The sequence below is a fragment of the Orcinus orca genome, chromosome 2 (genome assembly GCF_937001465.1).
Source record: "Orcinus orca chromosome 2, mOrcOrc1.1, whole genome shotgun sequence".
Lineage (NCBI taxonomy): Eukaryota > Metazoa > Chordata > Mammalia > Artiodactyla > Delphinidae > Orcinus > Orcinus orca.
The window spans coordinates 201,885,304-201,908,130 of record NC_064560.1 but is presented as its reverse complement, the minus strand read 5'-3'; the positions used below and the strand labels follow the sequence as shown (position 1 = coordinate 201,908,130).

Here is a 22,827-nt window from a genome sequence, read left to right as displayed (position 1 = left end):
CCAGAGCGCTCCAATACTGCACATGCAATTATCCTCGTTATTCACAGATTCCATAACTGCAAGTTCACCTACTTCTAGCTTTTATGAGCACCCCAAAATAAATACTGTCATTTTGTGGTCATTTATGGACATTTACAATGCAGCTGCTTGTTTGAATCACGCAACACACATGTGCGCACGTGCGCGCACACACACACACACACACACACACACACACGCACACATTTCCAGCTGAGGTCAGTCAAGGTGATGCTCTCTTTTATTGTTTCAACTCCTGTCATGTAATTGAGCACTTTCTGGGGTCAAATTAGTGCCATGCTTTTCACATTTCTGTGATTCTTGGCGATTGTTTAAAGTAGTCCCAGGCATAGGGCTGAGGAACAGTCTAGTGTCCCTACGCACAAATGGCTGTGAGTGGACTTAGGGAAAATATACATGAGACATCAGCTTCATTCAGTCATGAATTATATGGCCATGGGTGGTGAAAATGATACTCATGTATCCAATATAAAGTTCATCCAAAACCTGAAGACAAAACTCGCTGCTGCATATGGGATGCAGCCTTGGAAACTTGCCTTAATTCCAAATACAGCCTGGCAAGTGGGGGCTTATGGCCAAGAAGATGGTGGGGTGGAGTGCACTGGAAATTATTAAGAGAAGAAATACAAGCTAAGGGGATTCTGGTTACATAGCCTCAAAAGGATTCTTGCTAAAGGGAGACCAGGGTGGTCAGATACCGTGTGGGTGATAGGAGGTTTGATGGCTTGGATCAAATACTGCGGGTGATCAGAGCTCAAGGGTAGGGGATTCTCATTATTCTCACTTAGCAGGGCTCTTGACAAAACCTGGCCATGCACATATAAACACAGAAGCCCACAGGTCAAGACTAGTTTAGAAGAGAATTACAAGGATCCTGTTGGCAAAGAGGTGGTCAGAGGTCTTTTTCACACTTAAGAAGAGGAATAAAGAACAGACAAGTAAACCAAGGATGCACACAGACACACAGAGAAAAGACCATCTAAGGACTCAGTGAGAAACGGTCCACCTACAAGCAAAGGTGAAAGGCCTCAGAAGGACCCAAACCTGCTGACACTGTGACCTTAGACTTCTAACTTCCAGGCCTGAGAGGAATCCACTGCTGTTGTTTAATCCACCCAGTTATTCTGTAATGGTCACACTAGCCAACGAGTACACCTATAATATAGACGCAGATAGACATATATGGAAATGTTAAGTACCGCATTGGAAAAGAAACATCACCCGTTCTTCAGAGGTGACATGAAGCGGTGTCCACCCTGGATCTCAGCCAGCACCCTCCTCCAGAGCCCTAGAGAAGGACCAGCCGGGATCATCTTTATATGGAATCATGCTTCCCACCTGCACATCACACCCAGGCTCAAGGGGAAAGCACAGCACCTGTGCTACTCAGAGTCACGGTTCTCATCGTCACTGACATAACTCTCTGAAAGTCAAAGCATTAATCAAAATGAACATGAAAATCTTCCTTCTCTTGCTGGCATCCCTCAGCTGTGAGCATCTCCTGGGTCTGAGGAAGGTGGAGTTACAGGGTGACATCTGTGAAGTGGGTGTCTCATTGTTTCTACTTCCCCAGGTGTCTTGTCCCAGGTGCTGGTGCAGGAATCGGGCCCAGGACTATTGAAGACCCTCTCCCTTACCTGGTCAGTCTCTGGATTCTCCATCACAAACAGTGCTGACTGCTGGGAATGGATCCCTCAGCCCACAGGGAAAGGGCTGGGGTGACTGGGGTGCTTTGGGTCTCGGAATAGCACAGCACACAGGCTGTCTCTCCAGAAATGACTCTCCACCTCCAGAGACACCTCACAAATTCAGTTTTCCCTGCAGCTCAGCTCCGTGATGACCTAGGACACAGCCCTGCGTTATTGTCCCAGGAGTTTCAGTGAGAAGTCAGGGTGAGTCTAGACACGACTCTCCCTGCAGGGGCCTCTCCAACCACCAGGGGGCGCGCAGGGTCATCAGGAAACAAGAGGACCCAATTCAGGGCAGATGCAGATGTCATGGAGTGATTTTCTCTTAAAGCTGTGGTTTCTTCCCTGGTTCACTGCCGCCCTTGCAGTCTCCATCCGTAATAATTCCAGGGAGAGACTTCCCTGGTGGCCCAGTGGTTGGTAAGACTCTGAGCTCCCAATGCAGGGGGCCCGCGTTCAATCCCTGGTTGGGTAAATAAATCCCACATGTATGTCACAACTAAGAGTTCGCATGCCACAACTAAGAAACAATGATTCCAGGGAAATTTCTTGTCCCTAAACTTGAGACTTTTTACATGGAGTCAGGCTTGTCTGTCTTTCCCCATCTATCTTTGGACGAGCCACACAGAAATATTTCTTCATGAGACCTTTATTTGAAGATTAGGTCACTACTTTGTGTTATTCGTTGTCAAGATTTTAATCGTTTAATGACAAATAATTTTTACTGTTGAACTTTAAATCTGCTTTCCACCATCAGATGGATTTCCAATTCCTCTCATCCTGGCAATCTCTCCAGTCCTGTCTGATGCAATGCCTTTCACCTGAATAGTATGAGTCATGTTGATATTCGGAAATTGATGTCCATACAGCACTGCAGTCATTTTCTCCTCAGAGGACATTTTGAAATGTCGGGACACAGGTTGGGCTGTAACATGTGGGCTGTGTTGCCTGCACCTTGTTATCTATTGTGGAGATTGATAGTAGATAATTAGATAAAATAGAGAGATAGATAAAAGGGAACAGAAACAGATATATCCTAAACATATGGAAAATAACCATAAAAACTGACTACATAACCCTTTTTTAGGGAGTGGTAAAGGCTCAAAGGTGTAAAGATGATACAAGCACCCGTATGAAGTTATTTGAACAAACATAAATATTCAAACAAATTTTGTAAATACTTTTCCAGCGCACTCCTCAATCCCATGGTGAGTGTCTGGTTTTCTCTCTAAGAAATTGACAAATATATTCCAATTGGCAGCCACTGGCATTCCTTCCAGCAAGCGGATGAGGGGCCTTTTGCTCTACATCATCCCCAATATTTGAATTGCTTATTATTTTGCCTTTAACTGTTGTAATAAGTGAGTAGCAGTATCTCGTCATGGTGTTATTTTATGTTTCCTTAATGAAGAATCTTGTTCAAGCCTTTTGTCTCTTCTTTGCGGAAGTATCTTCAGATCACTGGCACAGGGTTCATTATTTTCATTTTTTGTTACTGTTGTTGAGCTGTGAATTTGCTGTATATTCATGATACAAGTCCTTTATAAATATGATATTAGAGAGCACATACTCCAAGTCTGTGCCTAATTCCCTTCTCAGTGAAGTTATTGTTACTGTTGCTGTTGTAGGTTTCAGGACAGAAATTTTAATGGATACAGAAAAATTACAAATTGATTTTACGAATGATGTTTTGGGATATTATACCTAAAAATTCATCATGAAACTCAAGGACACTCTTTAATTTCTATCACATCTCTACGCCAGGCCTCATTGTGGGATGGAGGGTTAAGTGCACCTCTTGAAGGGAGGATGACCATGATGAGGTTCCTGAAGTTATTCCTTACGGGAGATTTATCCTACCTTCCCCATTAGATATATTTATTCAATCTCTTTATATAAGTATGAATCAAGATACTTGTTTCATATCTTGTATTAAGGTTATATACTAAGGCATTTTCTTTGCTTCTGTAATTGTTACAGCTTGTCACCCATGAGGAGCTCTTTCAGATTGTCTCCTGTATCCTCTTTACAGGCACGCATCCATTTGTGTGAACACTTCCTTAATTTCTGGTGCCACAAGAATCTGCAGGATAAGCATGTGTATTCTCTTCTGTGGCCCTGGAATTAGCCAGGCCTCACATGAGTCGTGGATCCTTTTCTGGAGAGTAGCATTAACAACCAGAAGAGTTGGGATTAGGACACTAATGCTGGTGTCCTGTCCACTGGGGGCATTGCCTCTAGACCCTATCAGCTAAAAGACCTTGGAAATATGTCTGTGTGCTCTACCCCACGTATACACACACACGTCTGCAACTAGCTCTGTATCTCACCTTCTGACCTGTGTGAAGGTAAAAGTGAGATCATTCTTACATCTCTGATCCTAGTGCAACATCACTTGGGGAAATCCAGACTTTCCCCCTTGCTTGTCTGTTACTTTCCATCCAACAGTGAGAAGCCTGGCTCCACCGATGCCATCCTGCTACTAATTGTTCAATTCCACATGCACAGTAGTAACAGAATTCTTAGCCTGACTCCTGATGGAAATACCGTTATCCACCTGACTCTAGTGCTTATGTTCAGTGGCTTAGAACTTAGCCTTCAGACTGCACTCATTTCCAAAGTCACTTAGGTCAAAACCTATTTTTCCACCTTCTTCAGAAATGCTAATTCATAGATTCACTATGATATTGGGTATCATCTATACAGTGTGCATCGTTCCATCCTTGACTCTCTGACTTATAAGTGAAATTAATATTTATATTCAATAAGGTTCTCTCTTTCTGCTATTACTTTATATATTTTGACAAGTTCATACTGCAATGTTTCCACCACTGCAATTTCATAGAGAAGAATTTCACTATCCTTAAATATTGCTCATGTTTCACATATCAAACATCTTCTCCCCAATTCCTGCTAAATGCTCATCTGCTTGCTTTATATATAGACTGAAGTTTTCCTAAATGTGAAATAGGTTAAATTGAAAGTTTTCAGACCGAATTTTTAAATAACAATATGCACTTAGGATTCCCTCATGTCCTTTCGTGGTATAATAGTTTAATATTTAAATTGCTGAATACAATTCCACAGCATGGATACATCACGCATTGTTTATGTACTAATGTGTGGAAGAACATATTTGTGGCTTCCATTTTTTCTCAGTTGTAAATGAAGAGACCACAATAATTCATGGGAAGTCTATGATAGAGATATAAGTTTCAAGTCAGTTATGTAAATATTATGAGCATGACTTCTGGGGTCTTACATTAAGCTCTGTCTAGGTGTGTAAGTGACCGCACAGAGGAAGGGCTCTGATGCAGAGACCACTCAGCTGACCCAGGCATCGTGCTTAAAGGATGTCAGAGCCCAAGCAATGTCCACACGAGGTGGGCCCAAGGCCCAAACCTCAGACCCAGCTGAGCCCCCAGCCTACAGTCAGGGTCAACCTCCCTTACACGTGAATGTGCATCAGAGGAGCAGGTCCTGTAGCTGAACTTGAACCTCTCACAGTGACCCTGCATGGGGCAGGGTGGGCTTCTCCTCCAGGCCCTCCCTAAGCAGAGACAGTGAACAAAATAAAGAGCTGCTGTCAGTGTAAACTGTGAGGGGTTGTGGCAGGGTTTTGTGCGTCAGTCAGCAACTGGAACATTCTTATGCATTTCCGCCTGCGATCCTATTCCATAGGTGGTAAGTATATGGCACAGTGGGACTGGATGAGGGGACAAAGGTCACACTGTGAGCGGAGATGCTATGAAACAGTGCAGATCCAAGTCCAGGGCCAAGGCCCTCCTCCCAAGGTTGCAGGAGGACCTAACAGTTCAGGCAGGAATCCTGAGCTGTCCCAGGTAGGAAGACACACCTGTGTGTATAGAGAGGTAACACCATCTGACTCACACTTTAGCAGGACCACGCTGACACTGGCGAGGTATTTAGGAGACTTTGGGACACTATTACACCCTAACCACTCTCGACCTCAAGGCATCCATTTCTAGTTTAATCTTGTAGTAGTTTTTATTCCATTCAGCAGCCTATGACAGGATTAACAATCTTAGTCTTTGTTATTCTGTGAGCATTTGTCTCTCTCCAAGATTTAAATTTGTTGCTGTCTTCGTTCTATAGTTATCTGATATATTGGTGAGATTTTGATAATGTGCAACTTGCCCCATTTTGAGGCTGTTTTAAGAACACTAAATAAGAAGCATTTTCTCAGCTTCTCATCTCTCTGCGTCTCCAAGACGAGTATCAGCTTTATCGTAACACCCAGAAACTGGAAAGAGTTCCAATATCACACATCAGCTTAATAAATAAGCCAATCATGCTATGATCATTCTTGAAATGCAACCTGTTATTAAAACCAAGGATTCTTGATGCACACAAAAACATGAGAGTATTCACAAATATTTGTGCTGACTAAAATAAGCCATAACAATAAAAATATATATATATATATTGTTTTGAACTTATGTTATGTTCACAGTTTTATAAATTCTAGAAAATGAAAAGTAACCTGAAGTAACAAGGGAAGATCAACGGTGATGTGGGGACAAGATGGAAGATAACAAGGGACAGGAAGGAGGAAACCCAGAAACTACTGAGAATAATGAGAGGAATTGATTTGTTCTCTCCTGATAATGCTGATGGCTCCGTCAGTATTCATCACAGTGTTCATTCTGAGTGTGTGCGCTTTGTTACATGTCAAGAACCTCATTAAAGTAATTACAAATGAAGAAATGCATGACTTGGGAGGGAAGGAGTGAAGGGAAGATACTGAAACATAAGAGACTCTTGAAAATACTTCTCATCAACCCTGACCCCCTCCATATATTTTAGGTAAACACGAGAAGAGAGCAAAGTCATCATGACCTCATTACAGGAGGGGGATCTGCAAACCTCACCCGGCAACTCCAACTCTGTCCTCTAGTAGGTTCCAGGGAGCAGCCTGGCCCAGAGCTCAGGAGCAGATGCTGGATCTAACGGTCACCCCATGTTTCTCCTTGGACACTACACACACCCTCCATTCCTCTAGGTGTAGTTTACACCTCTAACATGAGGGTAACAATGACAGCTACATGACGGGATGTGAGTGCATATGTAAGATGACATATGGGTCCTAAGGGTTTACTCTGGAACAATCACACAATGAAAGTTATATTTCCCAGTTGCTATCAACACCACAAAATCCAAGACTCTCACACCTGCTCTGAGACCCTGCCCTTTCTGAGGACATTCAACGACATAGCCTCTTATATACTAGAAGGTCATGCAAATAGGGTCCTTCCTCTGCTGATATAAAGCAGCCCCAGCCCTGACCCTGCAGCTCTGGGAGAGGAGCTCCAGCCCAGGATATCCACGTGCTCCATTCGGGGTTCCGGACAGAACACTCACCATGGACTTTGGGCTGAGCTGGGTTGTCCTTGTGGCTATTTTACAAGGTAATTTATGGAGAGCAAGAGACACTGAGGATGTGAGTGGATGTGAGTGAGGGAATCAGTGGATGGGTGACAGTCTCCTGACCAGGATGTCTCTGTGTTTGCAGGTGTCCAGTGTGAGGTGCAGCTGGTGGAGTCTGGGGGAGGCTTGGTGAAGCCTGGGGCGTCTCTGAGACTTTCCTGTGCTGCCTCTGGATTTACTTTTGATGATTATGCCATGAGCTGGGTCCGCCAGGCTCCAGGGAAGGGGCTGGAGTGGATCTCAGGTATTAATTGGAATGGTGGTTACACATACTATGCAGACTCTGTGAAGGGCCGATTCACCATCTCCAGAGACAACTCGAAGAACACGCTTTATCTGCAAATGAACAGCCTGAGATCTGAGGACACGGCCGTGTATTACTGTGCGAAAGATACACAGTGAGGGGAAGTCAGTGTGAGTCCAGACACAAACCTCCTTTCAGGGAGACAGGAGGGGGGATGCAGGGGGAACTGAGGACATACAACTGTGTGTTTCAGCCCCAGGAGCAGGTGCAGATGGTAGTTAAGGGCTGCTTTCCTCTAAGGGTCTGGGGTTTCCTCTCCATATACCAGTTTTCCCTGGGGAACCTCTCTGTACTCATTCATGGTTCTTGACTTACACATTCAGTCTCTGAATTAGAAAGGTTTTTCAAATTTCGAGGAAAAATGTCATATATGAAAGTCTGAGACTCAAAGCTATATATTCAGGTTTTCCCTTGTCTAAATCTTGTCTAAATTGACCCGTTTCAAAACTATCCCAGCGGATGTATAAAGAGTTGAACATATTCTTCCTTCCTCATTGTGATATCTCAGCCCTGCCCTACTGTAGACCAGCTGTCCCTGCCAGGATGCTGCCTGTTGACTTGCCTCCTAACCTCTTGCATGAGAAGCATAAATGCGCTGAGCAGCCCCGGATCCTCAGGGGGTCGCTGGGAAAGATGCCAGTTAGAGGGAACGTGGGTGGAGGTGTTTCTACATGTGCTCCTTGCTATATAGAATCCCTATATGCTTATATAAGACCTGCATCCTGTTCTAGTGAGTAGTTTATTTTATGTCAAATATTCATCATCAAAGCTATTACCGATAGACACATATGTAGTTGGTAGGGAAAGTTTATAGTCAGGTGGATAATAACATGAATTTTCACAGGTTGCTGAAAACAAATCTCTTCTCCTTTCTTCACCACAGCATCTTAGGTGAGCACTAAAATGCAGGAAAGTCCCACAGCTTCTCCTTCCAGGAAGAGTCCTGCAGCCTCACTATGCAGGCCCACCTCCGTCCAGGAACCCCTGCAGGAGCGAACATAACCAGGATGGATATGCCCAGGCCTGGACAGGAGGCCTCGCTGTGTCCTGATGTGTGCTCTCTAGCACATCACCTGCCAAGTCCAGGCTGCAGTTTAGCTTCACATCTGTAAGATGCAGGTAAACCGACACCTACATCACATGTTTGGTGTGCATATGTAGAAACAAAATAATAAAAGAGGCCCTGAGTGTTGGGGTCCAGGGTAGGGCACCCCTAAATATGCCTCCAAGTGACGTAAGACTCCAAGTGACGTAAGACGTAAGACCCACTACAGTGACACTCTGAATTTCCTCCAAGTCACCCTGAAACGAGAAATAAACCTCCCATGTGAAAGGTGCTCTCCCCCATTTAGGTGTGGAAGTGAAACGGTCCTTCACCTCATGCTCTCCACCTGCCTTTTTCTGTAGAAACAATTTAGCCAAAGAATAAGTTTAATCAGAGAAGTGAGCAAATGCAGAAAGAAAGGAAAACTCTCCAATAAGACTAAATAATAATAGTTTGGTCATTCAGCAAATAAAGGACTTTAGTTCCTCCTCAAGGGCTATAGAAAATATTCTTGTCCATGTCCCCTGAGCCGTCTTATAGATACTGAACCTCCCACCAGGAGGAAAAGTTAACTGCATGATGACCAGACTGTAGCCAAGACATAAGCTGCCACAATTGCAAGAACTGGCCTCAAAGAAATGGGAACAAACCGACCCTGGACCTGAAGATTAACTCTACTTAAAACAATCAAGAGGAGGCTGATCAGACCACCACATGACCAACTGCAAGATGACTGTCACAGCTGACTCTGCCGTTTCTGCCCGTAGCCCCCCCTTCCGCCTATAAAAGCCCTTTCCCACAGATGCTCAGTGCGGGGTGGCCTTTGGAGAGAAGTCAGTCCCCCACCCCCGGGTGCAGGCAGCCAAAATAAAGCAAACTTTCCTTTCTGCCAACTTTGCCTCTTTATTGGCTTTTCAGCACCGAGCAGCCAGACCCTGCTTTCCTTTGCAGAGGGACATCTTATCACCAGGGATGGGGAATTCAGGCCTGGAAGTCCCGATGAACAAACCTTGCTCCTTCTTTAATGACTACGCCAACCCAAACCCTGCTTAGGTTCTTCACTAATTGAGCACCCAAAGCGCACATTTCCTCCTTCTACCAATTCCTCACAAATATTGCATCTTTGTCTAAATATATAAAAGCTGCCTGATTTGGTCACTTATGGGTCATTTCTATGTCACGTCCATGCCTATGGTTGAAATGGTTCCTTTTCTCCTGTTAATCTGTCTTTGTCAATTGTGTTATCAGTCCAGCCTCAGGAACTCAGGAGGGGCAGAGGAGGACATTTCCCTCCCGACAAACTCATGTTGTCTTCTCTTCAGCCTCACGCTGTACAACCTCTTAGGAACCTCAGTCCTCACGGCCACTGTCATTCTGCTGACATCACCTCGCCAGGTGTGTTTTTCTGGCATCTCTTTTCTGCATTTCCATCTCACCATTCGATATTTCTTCCAAATCGCTGTGACATTTCAGTGTCCATTGTCTGGTGTACACAGTTTATTAGTCATTCCCTATGGGAGGACATCTTGGTCTTTTCCAAATTGTGGCAAATATGAATAAAGCTAAGTCAGTATCATGTGCAGGGTTTTCTCTGGACTAAAGTCTTACTGTCTTTCACATACATACAAAGGAGCACTACTGCTGAAACATAGAAACGGGTATGTTTAGTTTTGCAGCAAGCCCCCAAAATGTCTCCCAAGGTGCACCCCGTTCTGCATCCCCACCAGCTGTGAATGGACCGCCTGCTGCTTCACACCCTGCAGGTGTTTAAGGTTCTCAGAGTCCTGATCTGATCCACTCTTGTAAGTTTTCAGGGATATGTCCTTGTTCTCATTGGCACTTCCCTGTGACATATGTTCTCCCACAGCCTTATTTGCGAACTCTTTGTCTCTTTGGCCAGGTGTCTGTTAAGGGTTTTAGCCCACTTTCTAATCCTTTTGTTTCTTTCTTATTGTTGAGTTTAAGACTTCTTGGTACATATTAGATAACAATCAGATATACTAGATAAGTCTTTTGCAAAAATTTTCTGCCAATCTCTAGCTTACCTCTGGGTAAATTTCAAATGTATTTTTTATGCTTCTCAAATATTTGTTGTTATGTTTCTATTACAATGAAAAGTGAAGTTAAACTTTCACTTCCTAAGCCATGGGAACTTCATGTGGGAACATATCACAGTACACTCAAAGGCCTCTTTCACATACTACAGGGATGGAATGGGTAAACAGAGGGGGGACTTCATCAGAGATGCTCTACTGGAAAAGTAGAAATGTACCAACGTACCCTCCTTCCTGTGTTGCTGGTGAGAACTGTGCTGCGTGTCCACAGAGACACAGATCCTTGATGAGAGAGTGAGATTTCATCAGTTAGAATGACGGATTCCTAACAATAAATTTTACCTGTGATGGATCTGAGTTTATGAATGATTGTAACTTGAATGATTCAATGGATTTAGCAATGGTTGAAAACAAAATCAATATCTTGAATAATTATTATTAATTTTAATTTATGTTGCCCCAGACAAGAATTTGACAATAACAATTTCAGTAACACATTTCCATTTCTTTGACTTATACTTCTTAAATTTTAGATACCTTGTTGTTTCATAATAAATATTTCATTACATCCCTCACATTTGAAACTGGATTCCAAGTGGACCTAGAAGATGAAATGTGAGGATAGCGAATGTCTCTACATTCAGTAACGTCTAAGACAACTAATTTAATATCACACAAGGGCATTGCTGATTTCCAAGTATAGCACCTGCTTCTTCTTTTCTCCGTGATTCCAGCAAACATTCTAAATGACCTAAACCATCTGTCCTCAATATTCCTGAAGTCCACAATACATTCTGAGCTTATACTCTCAAGATTTTATAAGGGAAAACACAGAGACCATCAGAAGTACCTGTCGACGTGGTCCCCATGAAGCCACCACCATCAGCCTTTCTACCACCTATCACGAAGGTCAGGCCCTCTTGCTGTGACCATCACTAGTAGCCTGCAAAGCAAGATGACTGAAATCTCCCCACTTCTTTTTCCCATCACCCACTGGGCATCTCTAATGTATATTCCCTCCAGCATTATCATATGACCTGGTCTCCAGACTGAATGGACCCCAATTTTCTCCACAAAGGAAAATTACTTTTTTCAGTTCTGGTGAACTAACACATTTTTCCTAGGGTTAAATAGACCCTAACAACACATCCCCACCCACTGAAACATAAAGACACCTGTTATATATCCTTCTATGTTAACAGGAATTTGGATGGATCTCCTCTAATCCACCAGCTCATGAAGGGCAGGTCAGATGCTGGGGCATCTGTTCAAATGCAGGCCCTTCTTCCACCTGGTGAATACTGGGCCCACCTGGTTCTAGGTTTTAGATGCCATCCCTTCCGCTCCCCTATCTCACAGCGTATCAGCTCAATTTTCAGGTGCTGACAACAGGGTCCAGACTTGTCCTCTGATTCTTGCCCATATCACTGTGATTGGCTCTCCTATTATCGACATTCAAGCAGCAGATTCTTTAGTATTTAATTTACTCTGCAAATATTATTGGAAAAGCTAGAAGAAGTATAGTACTCTGTTCATGAAATTGTATGGAGTAAATATCTTCTCATAGACAGCAGGCTCGACATCAGTCAGCGTACAGTTGAAATCACTGGGCTGAGGGAGAGCTGACCTGCCCCAGACCCACAGGTGTGACCTCTCAGGGCAGGAGTGGAGCCAGGGCTACATGTACAGGGTGTCAGTCAGAGATGGGGACTCACATTGGTCTTTCTGGTTCCCAGGAGATATAACATCACTGATGACATTGAGGTCAACATTCAACACCCCTGGCAACCCCACTATAAATTTCAGACATACCATCACCATCGTGATCCCCAGTTTACATCCTTGCAGACTGAAATGCAGATGGTGAGGCCACATCCTCAGTGCCCACAGCGAGATGCGATGGAGCTGTGCTCTGCTCTCCAGCACCCCTTACTGATGTGACCTCAGGCACAGTCCCAGGACTCAGTGACCCAGGGACTCTGGAGAGCTGCTCTCAGGTGGTCTTTTCAAGGGAACTGCTTCCTGAGGTGGGGGCTTTCCTCTGACCATGACACCCTCATACTCTGCAAGCCATTCACTGTGAAGGTTTACTTCCAAGAATCATGCATGTTCTCTCACCCAGTGCAGTGGGAACTGTGTTCCCTGAGCTCCAATGTCACTGGCTGTGACAGAGTTACAAATGAACACTTCTAGAAGGAGTGAGTCTGTGCACTGTGACCAGATCACCTGCCCAGCATGTTGGAGTCCTGAGGAGCTTCCAGGAGCTGTCTGTTCTAGACCTTGCTAGCCCTGGGGATTCCTCAATGTCCACCCGCAAGGAAGGGGCCCTGCAGCTCGCGGTGTTCCTGCAGACACTCAGTTGTGCACAGGAAACAGGCAGGTCAGGCTACTGGCCACGTCAGCAGTGCTGGGATCCATGACCATCTCAGCAAGAATGACTACCTTGTCCACAAAACACACGGTGTGTTTAGTTGTTAAGAGTAAATCCACCTTCAGAGCAACTCTTGATAATATTTAAACTGTTTCAGGTGAAGAAATGTTCACCCAAGTTAAGGGAAACAAGAAATCCGTTGTGAATTATGATAAACATTAAATATATACATCCATGGGATTAAAGTCTACTCCCCAAATCTGCGGTTAATCCTTGAGCACAGCTGACTTCCTGACTAGCCCTTCAGCATCATTTCATTCCTGGACACAGAGTCCCCCAGGCATAGGGAGGGGACCCCAGGTGGGGCTGAGTTTTCTGAGGGCACAGTAAGCACCTCCCTCAGGTGGAGCCCCAGAGACTGGGACCTCCCTTCACTACCTTCTGCTTTTTATAAAAAGGTCCCTCCCTTATGCAAATATCCCCTTAGACCACAAGGTAAAAACAAAGTACCTGTTCACTTAAATTCGGGTTTCTCCTCATGCTTGAAGAGAATTTCTGGGCTTCATGAATCTCATCTGCAAGAAGATGAATCCACTGTGGTTTTTCCTCTTCCTGGTGTCAGCTCCCAGAGGTGAGTTTTTCAGGGATTCAGACATGAACACATGGGGAACCTGCATCTGAGCCCATGAGTCACCGTGGTTCTCTCTGTCCACAGGTGTCCTGTCCCAGGTGCAGCTGCAGGAGTCGGGACCCAGCCTGGTGAAGCCCTCACAGACCCTCTCCCTCACCTGCACTGTCTCTGGATTCTCATTAACCAGCAATAGTGTAGCCTGGGTCCGACAGCCTCCAGGAAAGGGGCTGGAGTGGGTTGGTAACATGTGGTATGATGGAGACACATATTATAACCCAACTCTTAAGTCCCGGCTCAGCATCACCAGGGACACCTCCAAGAGCCAAGTCTACTTATCGCTGAGCAGCCTGACAACTGAGGACACAGCCGTGTATTACTGTGCGAGAGACACAGTGAGGGGAAGTCAGTGTGAGCCCAGACACAAACCTCCCTGCACGGGGGGCCCGTTACCACCAGGGGGAGCACAGGACCCACGAATTACAGGGCTGAGGCCTGTGGCAGGTGCAGATAGGGGCTGGGAGGGAATTCTTGTTAGAACCTGTGCTTTCCTCTTCCTGCCCAGGAGCTCCACCAGAGACCCTGTTCTGTATCCTAATGTTTCATTGTTGTGGATTATGAAGTGTCTAGAAAGTTTTGTGTGCATGTACATATTTGCTTAATTTTTATTTTTATTATAGTTGTGTATATATATATATATATATATATATTCATTTGCACAGACACATTTAATACTCAAGAATTAAGGTTGTTTTTCATTTCTTTATTTACCTTTTTCTTAAAGGAGCTCAGAACAACCCTGCGGCTCACCATAATTTTCAATTTCAGCCTGAAGTTCGTGAAACTTGTAAATATCCTGAGAGTGCACATGAGACTTTTAAACAGTATTAATTGTTGTTTTGCTTTTGTAGATGTGGAAGGAGAGACACACCGTCCTGCTTTCAGGCAACCTGCACAAGCATTCTGAATTCTGCAGCAGGCAGTGTTATAGACTCTAACGCCAGAGTGCTCCAATACTGCACGTGCAATTATCCTCGTTATTCACAGATTCCATAACTACAAATTCACCTACTTCTAGCTTTTATGAGCACCCCAAAATAAATACTGTCATTTTGTGGTCATTCACGGACATTTACAATGCAGCTGCTTGTTTGAATCATGCAACACACGTGCGCGCGCGCGCGCACACACACACACACACACACACACACACACACACACACATTCTCAGCTGAGGTCAGTCAAGGTGATGCTCTCTTTTCTTCTTTCAATTCCCCTCCTGTAATTGAGCACTTTTTGGGGTCAAATTAGTGTCATGCTTTTCACATTTCTGTGATTCTTGGCGATTGTTTAAAGTAGTCCCAGGCATAGGGCCGAGGAAAGTCTAGTGTCCCTATGCACAAATGGCTGTGAGTGGACTTAGGAAAAATGTACATGAGACATCAGCTTCATTGAGTCATGAGTTATATGGCCATGGGTGGTGAAATGATACTCATGTCTCCAATATAGAGTTCATCGGAAACCTGAAGACAAAACTCGCTGCTGCATATGGGATGCAGCCTTGGAAACTTGCCTTAATTCCAAATACAGCCTGGCAAGTGGGGGCTTATGGCCAAGAAGATGGTGGGGTGGAGTGGACTGGAAATTATTAAGAGAAGAAATACAAGCTAAGGGGATTCTGGTTAAATAGACTCAAAAGGATTCTTGCTAAAGGGTGACCAGGGTGATCAGATAACATATGGATGATAGGGGGTTTGAAGGATTTGATCAAATATTGACGGTGATCAGAGTTCAAGGGTAGGGGATCCTCATTATTCTCACTTAGCAGGGCTCTTGACAAAACCTGGCCATGCACATATAAACACAGAAGCCCACAGGTCAAGACTAGTTGAGAAGAGAATTGCAAGGAGCGTGTTGGTTAAGGGGTGGTCAGGGGTCTTTGTCACACTTAAGAAGAGGAATAAAGAACAGACAAGTAAACCAGGGATGCACACAGACACACAGAGAAAAGACCACCTGAGGACTCAGTGAGAAGACGTCCATCTGCAAGCAAAGGAGAAAGGCCTGAGAAGGACCCAAACCTGCTGACACCGTGACCTTAGACTTCTTGCCTCCAGGCCTGAGAGGAATCCATTGCTGTTGTTTAATCCACCCAGTCTGTTATTCTGTAATGGCCACACTAGCCAACGAGTACACCTGTAATATAGACGCAGATAGACATATATGGAAATGTAAGTATCGTATTGGAAAAGAAACATCACCCATTCTTCAGAGGTGACATGAAGCGGTGTCCACCCTGGATCTCAGCCAGCACCCTCCTCCACAGCCCTAGAGAAGGACCAGCCGGGACCATCTTTATATGGAGACATGCTTCCACCTGCACATCACACCCAGGCTCAAGGGGAAAGCACAGCACCTGTGCTACTCAGAGTCAGGGTTCTCATCTTCACTGACATTACTCTCTTAGAGTCAAAGCATTAATCAAAATGAACATGAAAATCTTCTGGTCATTCCTCCTCTTGCGGGCATCCCTCAGCTGTGAGCATCTCCTGGGTCTGAGGAAGGTGGAGTTATGGGATGACATCTGTGAAGTGGGTGTCTCCTTGATTCTCCTTCGCAGGCATACTGTCCCAGGTGCTGCTGCAGGAATCGGGCCCAGGACTATTGAAGATCCTCTCCCTTACCCGCTCAGTCTCTGGATTCTCCATCACAAACGTTGCTGACTGCTGGGACTGGATCCCTCAGCCCCCAGAGAAAGGGCTGTGGTGACTGGGGTATTTTGGTTTTGGGAATAGCACAGCACACAGGCTGTCTCTCCAGAAATGACTCTCCACCTCAGAGACAGCTCACAAATTCTGTGTTTCCTGCAGCTCAGCTCTGTGATGACCTAGGACACAGCCCTGTGTTACTGTCCCAGGAGGCCCAGTGAGAAGTCAGGGTTAGTCCAGACAGGACCCTCCCTGCAGGGGCCGCTCCAACCACCAGTGGGCGATCAGGGTCATCAGGAAACAAGAGGACCCATTTCAGGGCAGGTGCAGAGGATGTCACGGAGGGATTTTCTCTCAGAAGCTGTGGTTTCTCCACTGGACCATTGCCGCCCTTGAAAGCCTCATTCACTATGATTCAAGGGAACTTTCTTGTCTCTACACTTGAGACTTTTTCATGGAGTCAGGCTTGTCTGTCTTTCCCCATCTATCTTTGGAAGAGCCACACAGAAATATTTCTCCAAGAGACCTTTATTTGAAGGTTAGGTCACTACTTTCTGTTAATAGTTGTCAAGTGTTTAATCGTTTAATGACATCAATAATTTTTACTGTTGAACTTTAAATCTGCTTTCCAGCATCAGATGGATTTCCAATTCCTCTCATCCTGACAATCTCTCCAGTCCAGTCTGATGCAACTCCTTTCACTTGAATAGAATGAGTCATGTTGATATTCGGAAATTGACGTCCATACAGCACTGCAGTCATTCTCTGCTCGGGGGACCTTTGGAAATGTCGGGACACAGGCTGGGCTGTAACATGTAGGCTGTGTTGCCTGCACCTTGTTATCTAGTGTGGAGATTGATAATAGAAATTTAGATAAAATAGCGAGATAGATAAAAGGGAACAGAAACAAGTATATCCTAGTCGTATGGAAAATAACCATAAAAACTGACTACATAACCCATATTTAGGGAGTGGTAAAGGCTCGAAGGTGTAAAGATGATACAAGAACCCGTATGAAGTTATTTGCATTAACATAAATATTTTTAAAACTTTTGTAAATACTTTTCTAGCTCACTCCTCGATCCCATGGTGAGTGTCTGGTTTTCTCTCTGAGAAATTGACAAATTTATTCCAATTGGCGGCCACTGGCATCCTTCCAGCAAGCGGATGAGGGGCCTTTTGCTCTACATCATCCCCAGTATTTAAATTTTTTTTTATTTTGTGTTTTAACTGTTGTAATAAGTGAGTAGCAGTATTTCATCATCGTGTTATTTTATGTTTCCTTAATGAAGAATCCTGTTAAAACATTTATCTCTTCTATGTGTAAGTATCTTCAAATCACTGGCACAGTGTACATTATTTTCATTTTTTGTTGCTGTCATTGAGCTATTAATTTGCTGTATATTCATGATACAAGTCCATATGAATATGATACTAGAAAGCACATTCTCCAAGTCTGTGCCTAATTCCCTTATCAGTGAAGTTATTCTTTCTGTTGCTATTGTTGTTTTCAGAACAGAATTTTTAATGGATACAGAAAAATTACAAATTTATATTACAAATGATGTTTGGGGTATTATATCTAACAATTCATCATGTAACACAAGGGCACCCATAATTTCTGCCATGTCCATACTCCAGGCCACTTTCAGGGATGGAGGGTTAAGTGCACCTTCTTGAAGGGAGGATGACCATGATGAGGTACCTGAAGTTATTCCATAAGGGACATTTATCCTACCTTCCCCATTAGATATATTTATTCAATCTCTTTATATAAGTATGAGTCTAGGTATTTGTTTCATAACTTGTGTTAAGGTTATATACTAAGGCATTTTCTTTGCTTCTGTAATTGTGACCACTTGTCAGCCACGGGGAGCTCTTTCAGATTGTCTCCTGTATCCTCTCTACGGGCCCCCATCCATTTGTGTGAAGACTTCCTTACTTTCTGGTGCTACAAGAATCTGCAGGATAATCATGTGTATTCTCTTCTCTGGCCCTAGAATTAGCCATGCCTCAGCTGAGTTGCGGATCCTTTTCTGGAGAATAGTAATAGGAATCAGAAGATTGGGTATTAGGATACTAATGCTGGTGTCCTGTCTACTGGGAGCATTGGCTCTAGACCCTATAAGCTAAAAGACCTTGGAAATATATCTGTGTGCACTACCCCACGTATACACACACACGTCTGCAACTATCTCTGTATCTCACCTTCTGACCTGTGTTAAGGTAAATGTGAGACAATTCTTACATCTCCAATCCTAGAGCAACATCACATGGTTAAATCCAGACTTTCCACCTTGCCTGTCTGTTACGTTCCATCCAACAGTGAGAAAACTGGCTCCACCGATGCCATCCAGCTACTAATTGTTCAATTCCACATGCACAGTAGTAACTGAATGCTTAGCCTGACTCCTGATGGAAATACCATTATCCACCAGGCTCTACTGCTTACGTGCAGTGCTTACAACTTAGCCTTCAGACTCCACTCATTTCCAAAGTCACTTAGGTCAAAACCTACTTTCCCACCTTCTCCAACCATGTTAATTCATAGATTCACTATGATATTAGGTATCATGTATACAGTGTGCATCGTTCCATCCTTCAGTCTCTGAACTTCTAAACAAAATTTATATTTATATTAAAAAAGTTCTCCTCTTACTGTATATATTTTGACAAATTCATAGTGCAATGATTCCACTACTGCAATTTCATTGAGAAGAATTTCACCATCCTTAAATATTGCCCATGTTTATCTTATGAAAAACCTTCTTCCAAATTCCTGCTAAATGCTTATCTTATTGGTTTATATATAGACTTGCCTTTTCCCAAAGGTGAAATAGATGAAACTGAACGTTTTCAGACCGATTTTTTAATTAGCAGTATGCATTTAGGATTCCCTCATGTCGTTTCATGATATAATAGTTTAATATTTAGATCGCTGAATACAATTTCACAGCATGGATACATCACTCATTGTTTATCTGCTAATTTATGGAAGAACGTATTTGTGGTTTTCAATTTTTCTCAATTGTAAATGAAGAGACCACCATAATTCCTGGGCAGTCAATGATGGAGCTCTAAGTATCAAGACACTTATGTAAATATTACGAGCATGACGTTGGGGTCTTACATTAAGCTCTGTCTAGGTGTGTGAGTGACTGCGCGGAGGAAGGGCTCTGATGCAGAGACCACTCAGCTGACCCAGGCATCGTACTGAAAGGAAGTCAGAGCCCAAGCAATGTCCACACGAGGTGGACCCAACGCCAGCCCTCAGACCCGGCCGAGCCCCCAGCCTACAGTCAGGGTCACCCTTTCTTACACGTGAGTGTGCATCACAGGAGCAGGTCCTGTCGCTGAACTTGAGCCTTGCACAGCGACCCTGCATCGGGCAGGGTGGGCTTCTCCTCCAGTCCCTCCCTAAGCAGAGACAGTGAACAAAATAAAGAGCTGCTGTCAGTAGAAACTGTCAGGGGTTGTGGCAGGGTTTTGTCCATCATTCAGCACCTGGAACATAATTATTCATTCCCCCGTGTGATCCTATTTCATATGTGGTAAGTATATGGCACAGTGGGACTGGATGAGGGGACAAAGGTCACACTGTGAGCGGAGATGCTATGAAACAGTGCAGATCCAAGTCCAGGGCCAAGGTCCTCCCCAGGATGCAGGAGGACCTAAGAGCTCAGGCAGGAATCCTGGGCTGTCCCAGGTAGGAAGACACATCTGTGTGGATAGCCAGGTAACACCATCTGACTCACACTTTAGCAGGACCACGCTGACACTGGCGAGGTATTTAGGAGACGTTGGGACACTATTAAACCCTAACCACACTCGACCTCAAGGAAAACATTTCTAGTTTAATCTTGTAGTAGTTTTTATTCCATTCAGCAGCCTATGTCAGGATTAACATTCTTATTCTTTGTTATTCTGTGAGCATTTGTCTCTCTCCAAGATTTAAATTTGTTGCTGTCTTAGTTCTATAATTATCTGATATATTGGTGAGATTTTGATAATGTGCAACTTGCCCCATTTTGAGGCTGTTTTAAGAACACTAAATAAGAAGCATTTTCTCAGCTTCTCATCTCTCTGCGTCTCCAAGACGAGTATCAGCTTTATTGTAACACCCAGAAACTGGAAAGAGTTCCAATATCACACATCAGCTTAATAAATAAGCCAATCGTGCTATGATCATTCTTGAAATGCAACCTGTTATTAAAACCAAGGATTCTTGATACACACGAAAACATGAGAGTATTCACAAATATTTGTGCAGAGTAAAATAAGCCATAACAATAAATATATATATATATATATATATTGTTTTGAACATATGTTATGTTCCGATTTTTATAAATTCTAGAAAATGAAAAGTAACCTGAAGGAACAAGGGAAGATCAATGGTGATGTGGGGACAGGATGGAAGATAACAAGGGACAGGAAGGAGGAAACCCAGAAACTACTGAAAATAATGAGAGGAACTGATTTGTTCTCTCCTGATAATGCTTATGCCTCCGTCAGTATTCATCAGAGTGTTCATTCTGAGTGTGTGCGCTATATTACATGTCAAGAACCTCATTACAGTAATTACAAATAAGGAAGTGCATGACTTGGGAGGGAAGGAGTGGAGGGAAGATACTGAAACATAAGAGACTCTTGAAAGTACTTCTCATCAACGCTGACCCCCTCCATATGATTTAGGTAAACACGAGAAGAGAGCAAAGTCATCATGACCTCATTACAGGAGGGGGATCTGCAAACCTCACCTGGCAACTCCAAATGTGTCCTCTAGTAGGTTCCAGGGAGCAGCCTGGCCCAGAGCTCAGGTGCAGATGCTGGATCTAACGGTCACCCCATGTTTCTCCTTGGACACTACACACACCCTCCATTCCTCTGGGTGTAGTTTACACCTCTAATATGAGGGTAACAATGACAGCTACATCACGGGATGTGAGTGCATATGTAAGATGATATACGAGTCCTAAGAGTTTACTCTGGAACAATCACACAATGAAAGTTATATTTCCCAAATGCTACCAACACCACAAAATCCAAGACTCTCACACCTGCTCTGAGACCCTGCCCTTTCTGAGGACATTCAACGACGTAGCCTCTTATATACTAGAAGGTCATGCAAATAGGGTCCTTCCTCTGCTGATATAAAGCAGCCCCAGCCCTGACCCTGCAGCTCTGGGAGAGGAGCTCCAGCGTCGGATTCCCACGTGCTCCATTCGGGGTTCAGGACAGAACACTCACCATGGACTTTGGGCTGAGCTGGGTTGTCCTTGTGGCTATTTTACAAGGTAATTTATGGAGAGCAAGAGACACTGAGGATGTGAGTGGATGTGAGTGAGGGAATCAGTGGATGTGTGACAGTCTCCTGACCAGGATGTCTCTGTGTTTGCAGGTGTCCAGTGCGAGGTGCAGCTGGTGGAGTCTGGGGGAGGCTTGGTGCAGCCTGGGGGGTCTCTGAGACTTTCCTGTGCAGCCTCTGGATTCACCTTCAGTAGCTATGCCATGAGCTGGGTCCGCCAGGCTCCAGGGAAGGGGCTGGAGTGGATCTCAGGTATTAGTAGTGGTGGTAGCACATACTATGCAGACTCTGTGAAGGGCCGATTCACCATCTCCAGAGACAACTCCAAGAACACGCTGTATCTGCAAATGAACAGCCTGAGATCTGAGGACACGGCCGTGTATTACTGTGCGAAAGATACACAGTGAGGGGAAGTCAGTGTGAGCCCAGACACAAACCTCCTTGCAGGGAGGGAGGAGGGGGGATGCAGGGAGCACTCAGGACATACAACTGGGTGTTTCAGCCCCAGGAGCAGGTGCAGATGGTAGTTAAGGGCTGCTTTCCTCTAAGGGTCTGGGGTTTCCTCTCCATATAGCAGTTTTCCCTGGGGAACCTCTCTGTACTCATCCATGGTTCTTTACTTATAAATTCAGTCTCTCAATTACAAGACTTTTCGAAATAGGAGAATAAATGACATATATGAAAGGCAGAGACTCAAAGTTATATATTCAGGTTTTCCCTTGTCTAACTCTTGTCTAAATAGACCCGTTTCAATACTATTCCAGCAGATGTATAAAGACTTGAACATACTCTTCCTTCCTGATTGTGATATCTCAGCCCTGCCCTACTGTAGACCAGCTGTCCCTGCCAGGATGCTGGCTGTTGACTTGCTGCTAACCTCTTGCATGAGAAGCATAAATGCGCTGAGCAGCCCCGGATCCTCAGTGGGTCGCTGGGAAAGATGCCAGTTAGAGGGGACGTGGGTGGGGGTGTTTCTACATGTGCGCCTTGCTTCCAGGCCCAATAGAGTCCCTACGCTTAGATAATACCTACATCCTGTTCTCCTGTGCAGATTATTTTATGTCAAATATTCATCGTTAAAGCTATTACCAATAGACACATGTGTAGTTGGTAGGGAAAGTTTATAGTCAGGTGGATAATAACATGAATTTTCAGAAGCTGCTGAAAACAGATCTATTCTCCTTTCTTCACCACACCATCTTACGTGAGCACTAAAATGCAGGAAAATCACTCA

At 44.3% G+C, this 22,827-nt stretch overlaps 1 gene segment (V, D, J or C); it reads left to right on the top strand.

Annotated features, from left to right (window-relative positions):
* The first annotated feature begins 7,054 nt into the window (after positions 1–7,054).
* LOC101290114 (immunoglobulin heavy variable 3-23-like) lies at positions 7,055–22,026 on the top strand. The segment is given in 3 exon segments: positions 7,055–7,156; positions 7,261–7,274; positions 21,701–22,026. Coding segments are annotated over 3 exon segments (360 nt in total).
* Positions 22,027–22,827: the final 801 nt, after the last annotated feature.